General features: G+C 47.2%; 1 protein-coding gene across 3 annotated transcripts in view; it reads left to right on the forward strand.

The window, feature by feature from the left end:
- Nucleotides 1–350: 350 nt before the first annotated feature.
- Nucleotides 351–22,649, forward strand: part of CREBBP (CREB binding protein) — an 85,276-nt gene continuing 62,977 nt past the window's right edge. For all 3 annotated transcript variants that reach the window (XM_056533869.1, XM_056533870.1, XM_056533871.1), the window contains exon 1: nucleotides 351–1,363. In XM_056533869.1, the coding sequence (XP_056389844.1) occupies nucleotides 1,276–1,363 (88 nt within the window). In that variant the 5' untranslated portion in view covers nucleotides 351–1,275. The remainder of the gene's footprint in view (nucleotides 1,364–22,649) is intronic.

Here is a 22,649-nt window from a genome sequence, read left to right on the forward strand (position 1 = left end):
ATCACTTCTCATCATAAGTGGTATGGTCCATTTGGGCGTGGCCAAGTAAAGTGTAAGTATCACGGGCCAACCAAGGTGGGCGTATCCCACCACTCCCTACAGGCGTGGTCGGCCCCGCCCACTCCCCCTAACAGGGATACGTGCGCTTCCACACCCACCTTACCCAATTCCATTCTACACACAGTATTACGTGCCCCCCCCGCCCCTCCCTCTCAGTACGCGTTGTACGTAAAGCGTAGTCACGCCCACTCCTGCCGCCGTCGTAGAAGAGAGGAGGAAAAAAAAAAAAAAAAAAAAAAAAACTTTTTTTTTTTTTTTTTTTTTTTTTTTTTTTTAATTGAGGAATCAACAGCCGCCATCTTGTCGCGGCTCGGTCAGCGCCGGAGATCTCCGGGGCCCTAAGAGGAGGATAGGGGAGGAGAGGGCCGCCAGCCCGGACAGCGGGGGACTCCGGAGGCGGTGGGGGGCAGCTTCCTCTCCCCCCCCCCCAGCCGGAGGAGGACACCGCGTATTTCTCTCATCCCAGGCCCCGTTTGGTGGCGGTAGCGGCGGCTCCTTTTTGTTTTCCCTCCCCCTCCCGGAGGAGGAGGAAGCAGCAGCGGCCGCACGGTTGCGTGGGCGGGTGGAGAGAACCGGAGGAGGAAGGGGGAGGGGAGCTGGGACCGAGGCCTGACGCAACCTCCCGGGCCTACCCTCGGCCTGACACCCCGCCGGCCGCCGCTCTTGGGGGGCTGGAGCCCCCACATTTATCGTCTCTCTACCTTCACGTCCTGACCACTGGGGGGCGCCACCGCATCACACACGGTGCTCGTCACATCTGAGGGACACTGATTTTTTTTTTTTTCGGGGGGTCCGAACTGATATTTGGGGGTTCCCCATAGTCGATCGTCTGCACTTACAGCCTGTGACCTGTAGGGGAGCTGTAGTTTTTAGGTGCGCTTCAGTCGCAGAGAGCTGATCATAGATCCCTGGACTATCGGGGGTCCCGAGCGCAGAGTCGGGGGGTCCCCAGCGGGCGGAGTAGATTGTTGGGGTGCACAGGGCGGTGTATTGGGGTCCCCCAGGCCGGTGTGACATCACTGCTCGGATCGGGGGGCTCAGGCCGGGGCCCCCCAGGGATGCGGGACTCGGGGGGCTGTTAGGTGCCAGTAAGAAGCCGGGAGGGAGGTGGTGGCAGGGCCGGGGCATCCCCCCCTCCTCCTCCCCTGTACGCTGCTCCTCCTCCGGGGAGGGAGTCTTGTCTGTCTTCGGTGACCGATCAGAAAAGGGGAGAAGATGGCCGAGAACCTGCTGGAAGGGCCGCCCAACCGGAAGAGACCCAAGCTCAGCTCCCCGGGCTTCTCCGCCAGCGCGGACAGCACAGGTACGAGAGGCCGCGGCCCGAACCATCCCTGTAGGCCCGGCTGGGGAAAGGAGGCCGGGATAGAAAGGAGGGAGGCCGGGGCAGCAGATGGCAGCGCCAGGGCCCACTCCGAATCATCACACACCTTACATGGGGCTGACTGTAGTGCATCACACGCCTTACGTGGGGCTGACTGTAGTGCATCACACGCCTTACATGGGGCTGACTGTAGTGCATCACACACCTTACGTGGGGCTGACTGTAGTGCATCACACACCTTACGTGGGGCTGACTGTAGTGCATCACACACCTTACGTGGGGCTGACTGTAGTGCATCACACACCTTACGTGGGGCTGACTGTAGTGCATCACACACCTTACGTGGGGCTGACTGTAGTGCATCACACACCTTACGTGGGGCTGACTGTAGTGCATCACACACCTTACGTGGGGCTGACTGTAGTGCATCACACACCTTACATGGGGCTGACTGTAGTGCATCACACACCTTACATGGGGCTGACTGTAGTGCATCACACACCTTACATGGGGCTGACTGTAGTGCATCACACACCTTACATGGGGCTGACTGTAGTGCATCACACACCTTACATGGGGCTGACTGTAGTGCATCACACACCTTACGTGGGGCTGACTGTAGTGCATCACACACCTTACGTGGGGCTGACTGTAGTGCATCACACGCCTTACGTGGGGCTGACTGTAGTGCATCACACGCCTTACATGGGGCTGACTGTAGTGCATCACACACCTTACATGGGGCTGACTGTAGTGCATCACACACCTTACATGGGGCTGACTGTAGTGCATCACACACACCTTACGTGGGGCTGACTGTGGTGCATCACACACACCTTACGTGGGGCTGACTGTGGTGCATCACACACACACCTTGCGCGGGGCTGACTGGTGCATCACACACACCTTGCGCGGGGCTGACTGGTGCATCACACACACACACACACACCTTGCGCGGGGCTGACTGTGGTGCATCACACACACACACACACACACACCTTGCGCGGGGCGGACTGTGGCGCATCGCGCGCACCTTGCGCGGGGCGGACTGTGGCGCATCGCGCGCACCTTGCGCGGGGCGGACTGTGGCGCATCGCGCGCACCTTGCGCGGGGCGGACTGTGGCGCATCGCGCGCACCTTGCGCGGGGCGGACTGTGGCGCATCGCGCGCACCTTGCGCGGGGCGGACTGTGGCACATCGCGCGCACCTTGCGCGGGGCGGACTGTGGCACATCGCGCGCACCTTGCGCGGGGCGGACGGGCGACTGTAGAATACTCAGATGGGACTGATTGGAAAATATACATTACATGGTATTTGTTACATCATTGCATTATAACCCTTACATGGGGCTGACTGTAGTGCATCACACATCTAACGTTGGGGCTGACTGTAATACGTTGCGCAGGACTGACTGTGGCACCCTTCACACTGCATTTTTGTGCTGTGTTTAACGTATACATTTAAAAAGTGAACAAAACGTATACAGGTAGCCAAGAGTAAGTTCTGCTCACCTATACTGCATATTACACAGCTATCCCTTCTCAGGTTAAAGCAAGATGAAAACGTAGTGTGAACAAGTCCTAACACAGCATACAGTACATGGGACTGTAATATATCATTTACATGGGGCTGACTGTATCATACACATTATGTTGGAATGACTGTAGAATACTCATTACATGGGACTGACTGTATCACAAATAATATCTCACACGGCTGTCGGTAACACATCATACATTACATGGGACTGTAGAATATACAGATAGAATTACATAACATGATCACACAGGACTAATGTCATTTATTACATGGGGCTGACTGTAACAACGTGTGGACTGACTGGTGCTGTATATTACGGATTATACACTGTGCAGTGTCTGATATATACATCTCATGGCTAAACTTCTCAGCTGTCTATCCAGAGCTCCATGAAATCTCTTGTCACCTGTTACATTATACACTGCTCAAAAAAATAAAGGGAACACTAAGATAACACATCCTAGATCTGAATGAATGAACTAATCGTATGAAATACTTTCATCTTTACATAGTTGAATGTGACAACAAAATCACACAAAAATTATCAATGGAAATCAAATGTATCAACCCATGGAGGTCTGGATATGGAGTCACACTCAAAATCACAGTGAAAAACCGCACTACAGGCTGATCCAACTTTATGTAATGTCCTTAATACAAGTCCCAATGAGGCTCAGTAGTGTGTGTGGCCTCCACGTGCCCGTATGACCTCCCTACAACGCCTGGGCATGATCCTGATGAGGTGGAGGACGGTCTCCTGAGTGATGTCCTCCCAGACCTGGACTAAAGCATCCGCCAACTCCTGGACAGTCTGTGGTGGATGGAGGGAGACATGATGTCCCAGATGTGCCCAATCGGATTCAGGTCTGGGGAACGGGCAGCCAGTCCATAGCATCAATGCCTTCCTCTTATAGGAACTGCTGACACACTCCAGCCACATGAGGTCTAGCATTGTCTTGTATTAGGAGGAACCCAGGGCCAACCGCACCAGCATATGGTCTCACAAGGGGTCTGAGGATCTCATCTCGGTACCTAATGGCCGTCAGGCTACCTCTGGCAAGCACGGAGGGCTGTGTGGCCCCCTAAAGAAATGCCACCCCAAACCATTACTGACCCACCACCAAACCATTACTGACTCACCACCAAACCAATCATGCTGGAAGATGTTGCAGGCAGCAGAACGTTCTCCACGGCGTCTCCAGACTCTGTCACATGTGCTCAGTGTGAACCTGCTTTCATCAGTGAAGAGCACAGGGCGCCAGTGGTGAATTTGCCAATCTTGGTGTTCTCTGGCAAATGCCAAACGTCCTGCACGTTGTTGGGCTGTTAGCACAACCCCCACTTGTGGACTTCGGGCCCTCATACCACCCTCATGGAGTCTGTTTCTGACCGTTTGAGTGGACACATGCACATTTGTGGCCTGCTGGAGGTTATTTTGCAGGGCTCTGGCAGTGCTCCTCCTGCTCCTCCTTGCACAAAGGTGGAGGTAGCGGTCCTGCTGCTGGGTTGTTGCCCTCCTACAGCCTCCTCCACGTCTCCTGATGTACTGGCCTGTCTCTCGGTAGCGCCTCCATGCTCTGGACACTACGCTGACAGACACAGCAAACCTTCTTGCCACAGCTCGCATTGATGTGCCATCCTGGATGAGCTGCACTACCTGAACCACTTGTGTGGGTTGTAGACTCCGTCTCATGCTACCACTAGAGTGAAAGCACCGCCAGCATTCAAAAGTGACCAAAACATTAGCCAGGAAGCATAGGAACTGAGAAGTGGTCTGCGGTCACCACCTGCAGAACCACTCCTTTATTGGGGGTGTCTTGCTAATTGCCTATAAATTCCACCTGTTGTCTGTTCCATTTGCACAACAGCATGTGAAATTGATTGTTAATCAGTGTTTCTTCCTGAGTGGACAGTGTGATTTCACAGAAGTGTCAGTGACTTGGAGTTACATTGTGTTGTTTAAGTGTTCCCTTTATTTTTTTTAACAGTGTATAAAGGCTTTTATTTGCCACAATCATATTGTCTCAAAGTTATTTCCTTGCCTTATTTATCTTATATCCCTCATCACCCTCCTGTACAGTGTGTATGTGTCACTACAACTCCCAGCATGCCCGGACAGCCGAAGGCTGTCCGGGCATGCTGGGAGTTGTAGTTTGGCAACAGCTGCAGGCACCCTGGTTGGGAACCACTGTATTAGGATGTAACCCATCAGTGAGCAGGGGTGTGGAAATATTTAAAAAATGACTTGTCCAAGGGACTAAAACGGAGCAAAATCTACTTGTCCCTCATGACGATCCACTTGTCCTGGTACACAAAATAATTTTAACCAAAATAGTCTGGGGGAAAAAAAGTCTTTATTGGTTTATTTAGGTTTTGCACTTTCGTTTTTTATTCCTCGCACTATAATAGCCGTAACTCCTATTTTTACATCTACAGACCCATACGAAGGCTTGTTTTTTGCGGGACCAATTGTACTTTGTAATGGCGCCTTTTATTTTTCTATAACATATGCTCCGAAACAAAGAAGAAAAATATATTTGTGAGGTAAAATTGCAAATTTGGTGTTTTTAATTTTTTTACGCCAGTCACCTAGTGGTCTGACTCTCGTGGTATTTTGATACTTTAGGGCGCCCTGATTACCAAATGTGTTTTAGCTTCCGTCATGTTTTACTAATTTTAAAATTCATAACTTTTTTTAAATAAATTAAGTTGCCATTTTTCAGACCCCTATAACATAAATTTTTTCTGTATACCGTGCTGTATGAGGGCTAATTTTTTGCGCCGTAATCTGCTGTTTTTATCGGTACAATTTTGGCATTGATAGGACTTGTTGATCGCTCTTTATTTTATTTTTTCTGGATATGATGTGATAACAAAAAAAGCAATTCTGTTGTTTGGTTTATTTATTTTTAATTGACCGTACGGGATACGTTATATTTTAATAGTTGGGAAAATGACGCACGCGCATATACCAAATTTTTGAACTTTTATTAAAGTATCTGTCAACAAAAACTTTTTATATAATGTAGATAATTCCAGTACAGTCATGGCCGTAAATGTTGGCCCCCATGAAATTTTTCTAGAAAATGAAGTATTTCTCACAGAAAAGGATTGCAGTAACATATGTTTTGCTATATACATGTTTATTCCCTTTGTGTGTATTGGAACTAAACCAAAAAAGGGAGGAAAAAAGCAAATTGGACATAATGTCACCAAACTCCAAAAATGGGCTGGACAAAATTATTGGCACCCTTTACTTAATATTTGGTTGCGCACCCTTTGGAAAAAATTACTGAAATCAGTCGCTTCCTATAACCATCAATAAGCTTCTTACACCTCTCAGCCGGGATGTTGGATCACTCTTCCTTTGCAAACTGCTCCAAGTCTCTATTATTGGAAGGCGCCTTTTCCCAACAGCAATTATAAGATCTCTCCACAGGTGATCAATGGGATTTAGATCTGGACTCATTGCTGCCACTTCAGAACTCTCCAGCGCTTTGCTGTCATCCATTTCTGGGGGCTTTCTGACATATGTTTGGGGTCATTATCCTGCTGGAAGACCCAAGATCTCGGATGCAAACCCAGCTTTCTTGAACATCATTGAACCTCCACCATATATTATATAACAGTAGAATGATTTGCTCTACCAAAAAATCTCTATCTTGGTCTCATCTGCTCATCCACAAGACATTTTCCCAGAAGGATTTTGGCTTACTCGAGTTCATCTTGGTAACATGTAGTCTTGCTTTTTTGTGTCTGTCAGCAGTGGGGTCCTCCTGGGTCTCTTGCCGTAGGGTTTTGTTTAATTTAAATGTAGTCAGATAGTTCGCGCTGACACTGATGCTCCCTGAGCCTGCAGGACAGTTTGAATATCTTTGGAACTTGTTTGGGGCTGCTTATCCACCATCCTGACTATCCTGCATTGACACCTTTCATCAATTATTCTCTTCGGTCCAAACCCAGGGAGATTAGCTACAGTGCCGTGGGTTGCAAACTTCTTGATAATGTTGCGCACTGGGGACAAAGGCAAATCTAGATCTCTGGAGATGGACTTGTAACCTTGAGATTGTTGATATTTTTCCACAATTTTGGTTCTCAAGTCCTCAGACAGTTCTCTTCTCCTCTTTCTGTTGTCCATGCTTAGTGTGGCACACACAGACACACAATGCAAAGACTAAGTGAACTTCTCTCCTTTTTATCTGCTTTCAGGTATGATTTTTATATTGCCCCCACCTGTTACTTGCCCCAGGTGAGTTTAAAGGAGCATCACATGCTTGAAACAATCTTATTTTTTCACAATTTTGAAAGGCTGACAATAATTTTGTCCAGACCATTTTTGGAGTTTGGTGACATTATGTCCAATTTACTTTTTTCCCTCCTTTTCCAATATACACAAAGGGAATAAATATGTGCATGGACAAGCGGGGCTCTGTGCACTCTCCGGACTCTTAACATAAGGATGATTGACAAGCCAGGAGTCAGCACAGATCCCTGCTTGTCCCGCCCAAAAATATACACAGTTTCTAATCAGTATATTACAAATATACATATTATGGTATTTACATTATATAAAGTTTTAAAATCATAATTCTTTAAATTTTGCACCTAAAAATCCATACGATGGCTTTTTTGCACCACCAATTCTTCTTTGTAATGACATCAGTCATTTTACCCAAAAATCTACGGTGAAACTGGGAGAAAAAAAATAGTGGGAGAAAATGCCATTTTGTAAATTTTGGGGACTTTCGTTTCTACGCAGCACATTTTTCGGTAAAAATGACCCCTTCTCTTTATTCTGTAGGTCCATACGATTAAAATGATACCCTACTTATATAGGTTTGATTTTGTCGGACTTCTGAACAAAATCATAACTACATGCAGGAAAATGTATACATTTAAAATGTTCTTTTCTGACCCCTATCTTTTTTTTCTATTTTTCCACGTGAGGGCTTTTTTTTTTTTTGCGCAGTGATCTGAAGTTTTTATTGGTACAATTTTTGTTTTGATCGCATTTATTTATTTATTTATTTTACTGTATAAAAAGTAAGCAAAAAGATGCTATTTTGGACTTTGGAATTTTTTTTGCGCGTACACCATTGACTGTGCGGTTTAATTAACAATATATTTTTATAGTTGTAATTCAGACTGATTCAAACTTTTATTAGGGAAGGGGTTAAATCATTTTAACTTCACTTTTTTTTTTTTTTTTGCAATGTTCTAACCTCCATAGGGCACTATAACATGCAGTACGTTGATTCAGTACACTGATCACTGCCATTGCATTGCAGTGTTATCGGCGGTTGATTGCTCAAGCTTGGATTTCAGGCTTGGAGCAATCAATCGCCAATCGGACGCGCGGTAGGCAGGTAAAGCACCCTCCTAGCTGATTGGGACATTGCAATGTTACTGCAATGTTACCGCGATGGTCCCGATCACCCCGATTGAGCTGCCGGGAAGCTTTCACTTTAGATGCGGCGATCAACTTTGATCGCCGTGTCTAAAGAGTTAATGTTGCACATCTGCCTGAATGGCGATGTTCGGCATTAGCCACGGGTTCTGGCAGCTGATAGCATCATACTGTGCGGGTATTATGTGACCTCAGCTCCTGAGCTCTCTTCATAACCCTCCCATGCCGCAGCGCCATTTTATAAAAGGGGTTAAATTTTATTGTCCCTTAGGGGACTTTAAGGGTACGTTCACACGAGTAGAACTCCGCACAGTGAACAGTACCATCAGTGTGAATGGATCTTCCGCGAGACCCGGTCATGCGGCGGAAAATTCCACCGCTGAAATTGTTCTGGCAAAGAAAGTGTTCATTCTTTGCGGGGGATTCCGCGAGTACTGCATAGCTGGCAATGGTCACGGTGTGAGAGAAGATTCAGCAGTGTGAACATACCCTTAGGAGGAATCATTAGATTCCTCATGTAGATGAATCCAGTTCTGTTGGACTCCATTGATCGGTGCTCATTTGATGCCTAGAGCACACTCAAATAACAGATTCATGGTTCCACTCCACTAGACCACCAGGGACTGGTTAAAGGTCCCTTTTAGACGGCTGCTGTCAACTTTGACAGCAGTGCTCTAAAGGGTTAATAGCTGGGGGGGGGGGGGGGGGGGATCGCCGCATGCTGGGCTATTAGTGACGGCCCCCAGCTACAGAAATCAGCAGGGGACCGCTGGGTATGGAGCTGCCTCAAGTTAGGAGCCTGCTCCATACACCCTAAACGTCGCCAAATTGACTGTCCGGCTCTACTAGCCCGAAGCAGGGCTAAATGTCGTCAGAATTCACCTGCCCGTCGCCTGGAACAGCGTGTCCTGGGGGTCGGGCGAAAGGAATTCCACATCCCTGAGTGAGGGACTAGGAGTTACTACGAATTATAGTCATACATGCATTCGCTTTATTGATTCTTTTACCCTGCAGAACGGGCAGATTTGCTATAAGAAATTAGATGTTACATGTGAAGACTACTACCCCCATTATTTACATATATTGCATGAGTGTTACATAGAACACATGAGATACAAAGAACAAGCAGGCTCAGCCCCAAAAAATCCTAATGGTGGGGTGCTGCCGCGTGTATTAAGCTATGCATACAACAACCAGAGAGTACATCATATAGCGCACACCCAAATTTCACAAAAATATAGAACACTCTTTATCGATGTACAGTGGTCCCTCAACATACGATGGTAATCCCTTCCAAACGGACCATTGTTTGTTGAAACCATCGCATGTTGAGGGATCCGTGCAATGTAAAGTATAGGACAGTGGTCTACAACCTGCGGACCTCCAGATGTTGCAAAACTACAACACCCAGCATGCCCGGACTCCGGGCATGCTGGGTGTTGTAGTTTTGCAACATCTGGAGGTCCGCAGGTTGTAGACCACTGTTAGAAGAAGTTGTACTCGCGTGTCCCCGCCGCTCCGGACCGTCACCGCTGCCCGGGATGTCGCCGTCCATCGCTGTCGCCGCATCCCTGAGGTGTCCCTGACGCTTCGGCAAGGCCTCTGCTTCCCCGGCATCCTCGCTCTCTGTCGCCGCCATCACGTCGCTACGCACACTGCTCCTATTGGATGACGGCGATGGAGAACACCGGCGATGCAGGGGATCCCGAAGAGGACGCGCCGGAGCCCTGGGGACAGGTGAGTGACTATCACCAGAGCACGCGGTGTTGGTGGTGGTGGCGGCGGTGTTGGTGGTGGTGGCGGCGGTGTTGGTGTTTACATAGAACACATGTCTAGACTGCCAGACTTTAGGTATAATATCGGCTCCAGCTTCAAGATCAGACCCATCTGGGAACGTGATGTCTGTGACTTTTTGTAGTTTTTTTTTATCACGTTCTTACGTTGTGTTTTTCTTCATGCACATCTTTTTATGTTACGTGCGAACTCTGTACATGTGTAAAAGGGCAGTATATCTTACGGGTTGTAGCAGATTCTTTGTAGTCTCGACAAACTACTATTGGCACCTCTTCTACGTCTGACGGCGTGGTTGAAATTAACGTATCTTGGGAAGAAGTTGAACCAGTGTTTTCCATTCAGGGTGCCTCCAGCTGTTGCAAAACTACAACACCCAGCATGCCCGGACAGCCGAAGGCTGTCCGGGCATGCTGGAAGTTGTAGTTTTGCAACAGCTGGGGGCACCCTGATTGGAATATAGGGTTCCTTTCAGTCTAAATCTTACACTTTATGCAAACCAGTTGTATTGCAGATCTATAGGCTCATTCTGCGCCTACAGTGGTAACTATACATAGGCATGCATGTTCCACCGCGCGTCATATTTTGCAGATAATCCTCCATAGAAGCATTTCTGTAGTACAGCATAGAAGCTCCATATGGCCCCCTGATATGAGACCCCAAGGCCTCCCTTACATGTGCAGCCTTCATTTGTTGTGTGAGGGGACTAAGTCACTACCAGACACCTTTTTGGCTGCACCTTATATCTCCTAGAAGGAAAAAAACTTGAAAAACAAGCGGTGTGGAGTGGACACTAGAGAGGATATCCCTTCAGTAAGAAGGTTGGGCCTAGAGCGGATGTACATGGAATCTTCAGATTAACACAGAATAATGCTATTCTGTTACATAACATTACTCTGTGTTATCGGCGATCTGCCGGTAGAGCCTGCTGAGCCAGCAATTTGGAGCAGATGAGACCTCTGGATGGCAAACAAACTGATCGGACCCCCACGAACATGTTGCTTGGGTGCCGATTGGTTTGGAGGTATTGCCATTGCGGCACTTAAGTGCCACAATCACTATTGATCATTCAGGGGTTAATGCATGGTTTTCCCAACCAGGGTGCCTCCAGCTGTTGCAAAACTACAACTCCCAGTAAGCCCAGACAGCCGAAGGCTGTCTGGGCATGCTGGGAGTTGTAGTTTTGCATCAGCTGGAGGCACCCTGTGTGTGAAACATTGGGTTAATGACAAGATCCTCGTTCTCCATCGACTGCGAGTACACTGCTTATAGCAGCCGTCCTTTACAGTTTATGTAGTGAGGGCAGGTCTTGCATCTTCACAGTGGGACCACCGTTCAGGGCGTAAATGTTCATCCCGGTGAGTTAAAGGGGTTCTCCGATGCATAAACATCATATCCCCTATCCAAAGGATAGGGGATAAGATGCCTGATCGCGGGAGTCCCGCCGCTGGGGACCCTCGGGATCATGCACGCGGCACCCCGTTACACCCCGACTACAGGGCGGGCGGAGCGTGACGTCACACGCCGGCGCAGGCCTGACGTCACACGCCGCCCGCCCTGTAGTCGCCGCTAATCAGTCCCGGAGCAAACACGCTCCAGGGACTGATTACAAACGGGGTGCCGCGTGCATGATCCCGGGGGTCCCCAGCGGCGGGACTCCCGCGATCAGGCATCTTATCCCCTATCCTTTGGATAACGGATAAGATGTTTAAGCACCAGAGAACCCCTTTAAGTACCAAAGCACCAGGACGTACTTATTCTTCCATTGTCCTTAAAGGGGTACTCCGGTGAAAAACTATTTTATTTATTTATTTATTTTTTTTAAATCTACTGGTGCCGGAAAGTCAAACAGATTTGTAATTTATTTCTATTTAAAAATCTTGATCCTTCCAGTACTTATCACCTGCTGTGTGGTCCACAGGAAGTTCTTTTTTTTTTCTTTTTTAAATTTCTGTCTGACCACAGTGCTCTCTGCTGAAAATTTCTGTCCATGTCAGGAACTGTCCGGAGCAGGAGAGGTTTGCTATGGGGATTTGCTTCTGCTCTGGGCAGTTCCTGAGACACAGGTTTCAGCAGAGAGCACTGTGGTTAGACCGAAAAGAAATTTACAAAGAAAAGAACTTCCTGTGGAGCATACTGCAGCTTATAAGTAATGGAAGGGTTAAGATTTTTAAATAGAAGTCATTTCCAAACCTGTTTAACTTTCTGGCACCAGTTGATTAAAAAAAAAAAAAAAAGTTTTTCACCGGAGTACCCCTTTAAGGGGTTAAGAGGACCGTCCGGCTGTCCTGACCTGTCTGTTGTTGAACACATTCAGCATCTTCTACCCTTAGATCCAGTGATAAGTCTGCAGCGTTGCAGATGTTGCGCAGCCTGTCGCAGACCTGTCAGGGTAGATGATGGCTCCGCTCTGATCGATCCCTCGTAGTTTCTCCTCGCTGATTTACAGCGCTCACAAGTTGGCTCCGAGTTCTAGCAAACAAAGGGGGGAAAAAATGTGGTGCCTGAGTCTTTGTTGTGAAAGTATGTGGCGATGTTCAGCCGGAGCCAAGTGCTTGGTTACTGGCGATCCCCTCGGCGTGTCATCACCACGTTTCCTCATGCCGCGCGCTGGGATTTCAGCAGTCGTTGTGATAAGTCGTCCTGCCAGCAGTAAGTTCCCCCTTCACAACAATGAATGAATGGTTGTGATTCTGCCCGAGCCAACGTATTATGCGTGACACATCAAGTATGAGGGGCTCAGCATTCCCCATCATGGTGGTTTAGGAACATACATTGGAATTCATACCCACCCCTCCCTTCTCACTATGACAAGGGGAATGTGTCAACATCTATTTTTATTTATCTATTTATTTATCTATCTATCTATCTATCTATGTAGCCATCTATCTATGTAGCCATCTATCTATGTAGCCATCTATCTATGTAGCCATCTATCTATGTAGCCATCTATCTATGTAGCCATCTATCTATGTAGCCAGCTATCTATGTAGCCAGCTATCTATGTAGCCAGCTATCTATGTAGCCAGCTATCTATGTAGCCAGCTATCTATGTAGCCAGCTATCTATGTAGCCAGCTATCTATGTAGCCAGCTATCTATGTAGCCAGCTATCTATGTAGCCAGCTATCTATGTAGCCAGCTATCTATGTAGCCAGCTATCTATGTAGCCAGCTATCTATGTAGCCAGCTATCTATGTAGCCAGCTATCTATGTAGCCAGCTATCTATGTAGCCAGCTATCTATGTAGCCAGCTATCTATGTAGCCAGCTATCTATGTAGCCAGCTATCTATGTAGCCAGCTATCTATGTAGCCAGCTATCTATGTAGCCAGCTATCTATGTAGCCAGCTATCTATGTAGCCAGCTATCTATGTAGCCAGCTATCTATGTATGTAGCCAGCTATCTATGTATGTAGCCAGCTATCTATGTATGTAGCCAGCTATCTATGTATGTAGCCAGCTATCTATGTATGTAGCCAGCTATCTATGTATGTAGCCAGCTATCTATGTATGTAGCCAGCTATCTATGTATGTAGCCAGCTATCTATGTATGTAGCCAGCTATCTATGTATGTAGCCAGCTATCTATGTATGTAGCCAGCTATCTATGTATGTAGCCAGCTATCTATGTATGTAGCCAGCTATCTATGTATGTAGCCAGCTATCTATGTATGTAGCCAGCTATCTATGTATGTAGCCAGCTATCTATGTATGTAGCCAGCTATCTATGTATGTAGCCAGCTATCTATGTATGTAGCCAGCTATCTATGTATGTAGCCAGCTATCTATGTATGTAGCCAGCTATCTATGTATGTAGCCAGCTATCTATGTATGTAGCCAGCTATCTATGTATGTAGCCAGCTATCTATGTATGTAGCCAGCTATCTATGTATGTAGCCAGCTATCTATGTATGTAGCCAGCTATCTATGTATGTAGCCAGCTATCTATGTATGTAGCCAGCTATCTATGTATGTAGCCAGCTATCTATGTATGTAGCCAGCTATCTATGTATGTAGCCAGCTATCTATGTATGTAGCCAGCTATCTATGTATGTAGCCAGCTATCTATGTATGTAGCCAGCTATCTATGTATGTAGCCAGCTATCTATGTATGTAGCCAGCTATCTATGTATGTAGCCAGCTATCTATGTATGTAGCCAGCTATCTATGTATGTAGCCAGCTATCTATGTATGTAGCCAGCTATCTATGTATGTAGCCAGCTATCTATGTATGTAGCCAGCTATCTATGTATGTAGCCAGCTATCTATGTATGTAGCCAGCTATCTATGTATGTAGCCAGCTATCTATGTATGTAGCCAGCTATCTATGTATGTAGCCAGCTATCTATGTATGTAGCCAGCTATCTATGTATGTAGCCAGCTATCTATGTATGTAGCCAGCTATCTATGTATGTAGCCAGCTATCTATGTATGTAGCCAGCTATCTATGTATGTAGCCAGCTATCTATGTATGTAGCCAGCTATCTATGTATGTAGCCAGCTATCTATGTATGTAGCCAGCTATCTATGTATGTAGCCAGCTATCTATGTATGTAGCCAGCTATCTATGTATGTAGCCAGCTATCTATGTATGTAGCCAGCTATCTATGTATGTAGCCAGCTATCTATGTATGTAGCCAGCTATCTATGTATGTAGCCAGCTATCTATGTATGTAGCCAGCTATCTATGTATGTAGCCAGCTATCTATGTATGTAGCCAGCTATCTATGTATGTAGCCAGCTATCTATGTATGTAGCCAGCTATCTATGTATGTAGCCAGCTATCTATGTATGTAGCCAGCTATCTATGTATGTAGCCAGCTATCTATGTATGTAGCCAGCTATCTATGTATGTAGCCAGCTATCTATGTATGTAGCCAGCTATCTATGTATGTAGCCAGCTATCTATGTATGTAGCCAGCTATCTATGTATGTAGCCAGCTATCTATGTATGTAGCCAGCTATCTATGTATGTAGCCAGCTATCTATGTATGTAGCCAGCTATCTATGTATGTAGCCAGCTATCTATGTATGTAGCCAGCTATCTATGTATGTAGCCAGCTATCTATGTATGTAGCCAGCTATCTATGTATGTAGCCAGCTATCTGGCTATGTAGCCAGCTATCTGGCTATCTATTTATATTTTAACATGTGGCTCTCCGGCTGTGGCAAAACTACAACTCCCATCATGCAACGTTTTTGCAATACAGTTCCCGTATCAAGTTTTTGATGAAAAACAGATTCCCCAAAACCTGACTAATCTGTATCAAATCGTGTGCACAAATTTTAACCCGTATACAGTTTGAAAACTTATGTCCGGTTGCATCCGTTTTTTTAAGGAAAAAATTTATACGTTTTTAACATTTCACTCCGTTATGAATAAAGTTTCACTTGTTTTATTGAAATTCCAAGAAAAAAACTGTGCAAAATCAAAAACCGTATGTGAAAACAGTATGGAACTGTGGGCACATACGGTTCTGTACGGTTCCCTTTGACTCCCATGTTAAATAAAAATAAATAAAAACTCATACAGTTTTTCACCCGCGCCAAAAACCGTGGTAGGCTACGGTTTTGGGTACCGGAAAAAAAAAGACAAAACCGTACAAGATGCAAAACGGACACAACCTGATGCATCTTTTGGCATACGGTGTTCATTGGAGAGTCAATGCATACGGTTTTCTATACGGTTCCGTACAGTTTTCACATTGAATATGTATACGGGAACTGTACTGCAAAAACGTGGTGTGAACCCAGACTTAGTTTTGCAAGAACATACAATAGTGTATTAAAATATATATATATATATATATATATATATATATATATATATATATATATATATATTTATTTAATATTATAATTTTTTTTTTTTTTTTAACCACCTTTTTGGCTTTCTGTCCAGCTGTTGCAAACTACTACTCCCAGCATGCCATGCTGGGAGTTGTGAACATGCACAGTATTATTTTTGGGCAAAGTTTAGTTGGGGGGGTAGACTAACATATTTATTTTACTTATTTATTTTTTTAGGTTGCGAATTGTAGTTTTGCAACAGCTGTGCACACGCACATCCATCCTGTCGGCCTTTACGGCAGTGTGCCTCCTGCTGTTGCAGAATTACAACTCCCAGCATGCCCGGACAGCCTGGGAATGCTTTGTAGCAGTGTTTCCCAACCAAGTGTGTCTCCAGCTGTTGCAGAACTACAACTGCAAGCATGCCCGGGAATGCTTTTATAGCAGTGTTTCCCAACCAGTTGTACCTCCAGCTTTTGACAAACTACAACAAATACATTACATCTATGTTTTTTCAACCAACGTGCCTCCAGCTGTTGCAAAACTAAAACTCCCAGCATGCACGGCCAGCCCAGGAATGCTTTATAGCAGTGTTTCCTAACCAGGGTGCCTTCAGCTGTTGCAAAACTACAACTCCCAGCATGCTGGGAGTTGTAGTTTTGTAACAGCGGGAAACATTGCTTTTATGGGGCTGTATTTAGATAGGATAGGTTTTCTTTAACCTACATCTTACCTGCTGCTGTCTGTCAGGCCATGCTTGTAGCTGTAGTTCAACAGCTGGAGCGCCACAGGTTGGAGATAAAAAAAAAAAAAAAAAAAAAAAAAATTCTAGGATCCTCATTATGTGCCAACCGCACTACTACGCCATGTGTAGTGCCACCTGTTGCTAAGCAACAGCTCAAACTTTTTTTTTTGTGTGCGCACGCCGTGCCTAGCAACCATTGCAGGTTCACTATTTTTTCTATACACGTTCTATTTTTAAGAAAATTTGGGAAATGCAAAATGCGCTCAAATCCCTTCCCCTTTTCTCCATTTTTTTCCCTTCACTGCAGATACAGGAGTATGTTCCCCCATATCAGAGTGTGTGTAAAATCTACTCCAGATCACTCTCGTGTCTTGCACATTTTTCCATTCCGCTTGGTGGGTTTCTGGTAGATGAAAGCGTGCACGATGGGGGGGGGGGGGGGTGCTGACCCCTCCATAAGGGGAGGTCATCGGTGCTATGTCCACAATGTGATCATCCCTGTTGTGCGGCTCCTCTGGTCTATGATAGGGATGGAGGGAATGATATAAGATTTTCCCTTCTATGAGGCGTACGTCTGTCAAACCAAAATGTGCTTATTTCTAGTTGCAAAACTACAACTCCCAGCATGCCCGGACTGCCGACATCCAGCCTAAATCTGAGCAAAGGCTGACGTTACGACAGTGTTTCCAAACCACTGTCTCTTCAGCTGTTGCAAAACGACAACTCCCAGCATGCCCGGACAGCCAAAGGCTGTCCGGGCATGCAGGGAGTTGTCGTTTTGCAACAGCTGGAGGCACCCTAGTAGAAAATTGCAGATCTAACCCCGGCATAGGCTGACAGGGCATGCTGGGAGTTGTGGTTTTGCAACAGCTGGAGGCACCCTAGTAGCCTATGCCAGGGTTAGATCTGCAATTTTCTGACAGGGCATGCTGGGAGTTGTGGTTTTGCAACAGCTGGAGGCACCCTAGTAGAAAATTGCAGATCTAACCCCGGCTTAGGCTGACAGGGCATGCTGGGAGTTGTGGTTTTGCAACAGCTGGATGCACCCTAGTAGAAAAATGCAGATCTAACCCCGGCTTAGGCTGACAGGGCATGCTGGGAGTTGTGGTTTTGCAACAGCTGGATGCACCCTAGTAGAAAAATGCAGATCTAACCCCGGCATAGGCTGACAGGGCATGCTGGGAGTTGTGGTTTTGCAACAGCTGGATGCACCCTAGTAGAAAAATGCAGATCTAACCCCGGCATAGGCTGACAGGGCATGCTGGGAGTTGTGGTTTTGCAACAGCTGGAGGCACCCTAGTAGAAAATTACAGATCTAACCCCGGCATAGGCTGACAGGGCATGCTGGGAGTTGTGGTTTTGCAACAGCTGGATGCACCCTAGTAGAAAAATGCAGATCTAACCCCGGCTTAGGCTGATAGGGCATGCTGGGAGTTGTGGTTTTGCAACAGCTGGAGGCACCCTAGTAGAAAATTAGAGATCTAACCCCGGCATAGGCTGACAGGGCATGCTGGGAGTTGTGGTTTTGCAACAGCTGGAGGCGCCTTTGTTGGGACACACTGGCCTTTTGACTTTGCACAGTTGTTGTTCTTGGAATTTCAATCAAACAAGGGAAACTTTTATTCATAATGGAGTGAAAAGTTAAAAACTTATAATTTTTTTTTCTTCTTAAAATTAAAATTTGTACACACGTTTTGATACAGTTTAGTCAGGTTTTGAGGAATCAGTTTTTTTTTTAAATCAAAAACCTGATACAGGAACTGTATTGTAAAAACGTGGTGTGAACCCAGCCTAATATTGCCCCAGACTGGACCCTTTCATAGAGCTCGGCTGTGACTTACCCTTAGGCCTTGGCATCCTTGGTTCAGCGTCTGCCTGGCATACGGTAACCTTTTGTGTACGGAAGGCTTTAAGTATAGGTAATGTAGCCTGCCAAGTGCCGGATTTCATCTGCGGCTTCACACTTTCTTCTTCCTACATCTTCTTTGTGTACCTGGCATGGGCTTTATCCATGGATGTCGGCTACTTATCCACGCCGCCTAGTGTTCTTGCTGTCGTTGGGCTTTATGTTTGTCTGTATCTACTATAAAGCAGTGTCGTAGTAATTGTAGGTGTCCCCTAAATGCTGCACATGTATGGAACAGGGTGTAGTGATTGGTACCCGGCAGGTTATTTTTGGGCATCTATCTTAAGGCAAATGGGCAGTGCCCATGAATGGTAAAACAAAGGGGCACTAAGTAGGCCTGCAACACAGATCTCAAGCGCTCAATTTAGGGGTCTGTGAACCTGCATTGAGGGGGCGTGGCCGACCCCCGCAGCACGCGCACACAGCGTTCTGAACTAAATTTTCTGAGCGCTGGCCAGTGGACTACCCGTTTAAGCTAAATCCATCTGGAATACATTGCCGTCTATTGGGATGTCAATGTACGCACAGTCCTAGCTGCACTCTGAATCTCCAGACTGATTTATTCCGGCTAGAAATTCTGTGATGGGAACCGAGCCTTACGGTAAGGTCCCTAGTGGGAACCGAGCCTTACGGTAAGGTCCCTAGTGGGAACCGAGCCTTACGGTAAGGTCCCTAGTGGGAACCGAGCCTTACGGTAAGGTCCCTAGTGGGAACCGAGCCTTAGGGTAAGGTCCCTAGTGGGAACCGAGCCTTAGGGTAAGGTCCCTAGTGGGAACCGAGCCTTAGGGTAAGGTCCCTAGTGGGAGCCGAGCCTTAGGGTAAGGTCCCTAGTGGAAGCCGAGCCTTGGGGTAAGGTCCCTAGTGGAAGCCGAGCCTTGGGGTAAGGTCCCTAGTGGGGGCCGAGCCTTGGGGTAAGGTCCCTAGTGGGAACCGAGCCTTAGGGTAAGGTCCCTAGTGGGAGCCGAGCCTTAGGGTAAGGTCCCTAGTGGGAGCCGAGCCTTAGGGTAAGGTCCCTAGTGGGAGCCGAGCCTTAGGGTAAGGTCCCTAGTGGGAGCCGAGCCTTAGGGTAAGGTCCCTAGTGGGAACCGAGCCTTAGGGTAAGGTCCCTAGTGGGAGCCGAGCCTTAGGGTAAGGTCCCTAGTGGGAGCCGAGCCTTAGGGTAAGGTCCCTAGTGGGAGCCGAGCCTTGGGGTAAGGTCCCTAGTGGGGGCCGAGCCTTGGGGTAAGGTCCCTAGTGGAGGAGACCTATGACCAGTGGTTTGCAAACTGTAGACCTCCAGATGTTGCAAAGCTACAACTCCCAGCAGGCCCGGACAGCCAATAGCTGTCCGGGCCTGCTGGGAGTTGTAGTTTTGCAACATCTGGAGACTGCTGGTTTAGACCAAACATTTAGGGGTCAGGGGCTGACTGGGGGGCATTACCAGTAATTTGGTGGCTACATAATAACCCACCCGTCATATTTTAATACAAAAAAAAAACAAACAAACCAAAAATACATAAACCCCACAAAAACAAGTTTTTCTCAGAACAGGTTTTTGTTGTTTTCCTTTTTTCGTAATTTTTAAGCGTCTCCAATAAAGCGAACAGTTATTGCATTTTTCCACGCAGAATAATAAAAATGGTCTTGAGTTTCTTTTGTTTCCAGGCGCTCCCTGCCAAGGACTATACGCAGTGAGCAGGGGGGCGGGGGGGGTACATCCAGCGATCAGGCTTTATCCCTAATTCACCTTTAGGAAGTTTCCTGAGGTCATCAAGTCTCGTTCCTCCAAGAGCCGATGATTTAATGGCAACTCAGGAAGTGAAGGGATACACTATATGGTCAGAGCTCTTGCGGTTAACTTTTTTTTTTTTGTCCTCGCCCCCCCCCCCCCCCCAACACGGCGAGGGGGGTTATTGTGAAATGATTGTAATGTATACATTGTGAGGACTTTGTCAGCCTTTGTTACATTGTGTAGTAGAGATATGAGAATCAGGTGTATAATTGCTGGGTGATATATTTATTATTTTTTATATATAATATGATATATAAATTGTTACTCAGTACCTAATCCTGACCATGTACTTATCATTTTTAAGCCTCCAACACCTATATTTATTATAAAAATCCCTCTTTTCATTAGCTTGCAGTGTTAGAAATCCTTTCAGAGGAAGGGTGCTTGTGTCCCCCTTGTGGTGGTGGGAGATAATTGGTGTGTGGTAGGAGGGGGCGTGTCCCTCCCTTGTGCTCGTGGGGGGTGACTGGTGTCGTGGAAGGGGACGTGTCCCTCCTTTGTGCTGGGGGGAGGTGATTGGTGTCTGGTCAGAAGGGGCGTGTCCCTCCTTTGTGCTGATGGGAGGTGATTGGCGTGTGGTGGATGGGGGCGTGTCCCTCTTGTGGTGGTGGGAGGTGATTGGTGTCTGGTCAGAAGGGGCGTGTCCCTTTGTGCTGGTGGGAGGTGATTGGTGTGTGGTAGGAGCAGGCGTGTCCCTCCCTTGTGGTGGGAGGTGATTGGTGTATGGTAGGAGGGGGCGTGTCCCTCTCGTGGTGGGAGGTGATTGATGTGTGGTGGAAGGGGCATGTCCCTCCCTTGTGCTGGTGTGAGGTGATTGGTGTCTGGTCAGAGGGGGCGTGTCACTCCTTTGTGCTGGTGGGAGGTGATGAGTGTGGTTGGAGGGGGCGTTTCCCTCTTTTTTTTTTTTTTTTTTTTGGTGGGAGGTGATTGGTGTCTGGTCAGAGGGGGCGTCGCTCTCTTTTGGTGGTGGGAGGTGATCGTGCTGGGCGGTATACCGGTATGAACTGGATAGCGTTTTTTTTTATTTTTTTTCTCTCCCACGGTATGGATTTTTGCCCATACCGCTATACTGGTCGGGCCCCTCCCCCGGATGAATTGTAGAGCCCAGCGCGGCGCACTCACTTGTCCCGGTGTGCTTCTCTGGCCCGATTCCGAGAGCGGAATTGGGCCACAGAAGCTAATCCATTTACTGTGTCCCCCCGCTGCGCCGGTCAGCCAGTATCCCCACCGCTAGCGGGATCCATGTGCCCACTAGCGGTGTCAAGAGTGCCTCCTGCGAGCGCTACCATCACCACTAGTGGGGTCCCTGGGCCCACTAGTGGTGTCAAATGTGCCCCCCCGCGAGCGCTACCATCACAGCTAGCGGGGTCCCTGTGCCCACTAGCGGTGTCACAAGAATGCCGAGCGCGGCTCTGTTCCCCCGTCCCTGTCAGTTCTCAGGGTACGGGAATAGATTTAAAAGTGTTACTTCTCATGCAGCCTTGTCCATGAGTAATTTCTTGTCCATGACTCAGGACAAGCCTGATGCTGCTGCAGGACTGGTTAGTGTCCCAGTAGGTATGGGGACCCCTAGTGGTGGGATTTTCAGGGGCTGTTTTCTTAATTAAATATTCAAAACAACCCTATTACAAAAGATCTTTAATTGTCATCAGTAACAGCATATAAAACATTTTTGTATAAGATCGTGCCCATTTAAGGTTTGTTACCACAAAGCCACGTGATAGGCAATAGCTGGCTGCTTTGTGGAGGTCAGACTGCTGGGACCCCTATTTCACGAGGCACCTTGTCCTCCGAGTGGTTCAGCAGCGCACATGATTGACTGCTGCGCCATTTACTGTCTGTGGGACTTCAGAGTTTACTGGCTAAAAGTCCCTGGAGTGATGGCCAAGCATGCGCAGTGCTGTCCTGCACCACACTCCTTCTGATTTATACCACAGACCTCTGAACCAAAACAGGACCAGCTTTGGTTCATTGTTGCATACATTTTTATTGTATGTTGGGGGGTAGGTTCACACCTATATCACACACCTGTCTGTGGTATACATTAAACATTTGTATGTTTGTATCCGTTTGTTTAACATTAACAGGAAAAAACTTCATGCAATGTAAAAACAGTAAAACAAGCAAAGGAAAGAAAAAAAAACATACTGCAGAAGACGCCGCTAAAAGGTGTAGCGCAGCAGACGCCGCTAAAAGGTGTAGCGCAGCAGACGCCGCTAAAAGGTGTAGCGCACCAGACGCCGCTAAAATGTGTAGCGCACCAGACGCCGCTAAAATGTGTAGCGCACCAGACGCCGCTAAAATGTGTAGCGCACCAG

This window comes from Hyla sarda, chromosome 8 (genome assembly GCF_029499605.1).
Source record: "Hyla sarda isolate aHylSar1 chromosome 8, aHylSar1.hap1, whole genome shotgun sequence".
Classification (NCBI taxonomy): domain Eukaryota; kingdom Metazoa; phylum Chordata; class Amphibia; order Anura; family Hylidae; genus Hyla; species Hyla sarda.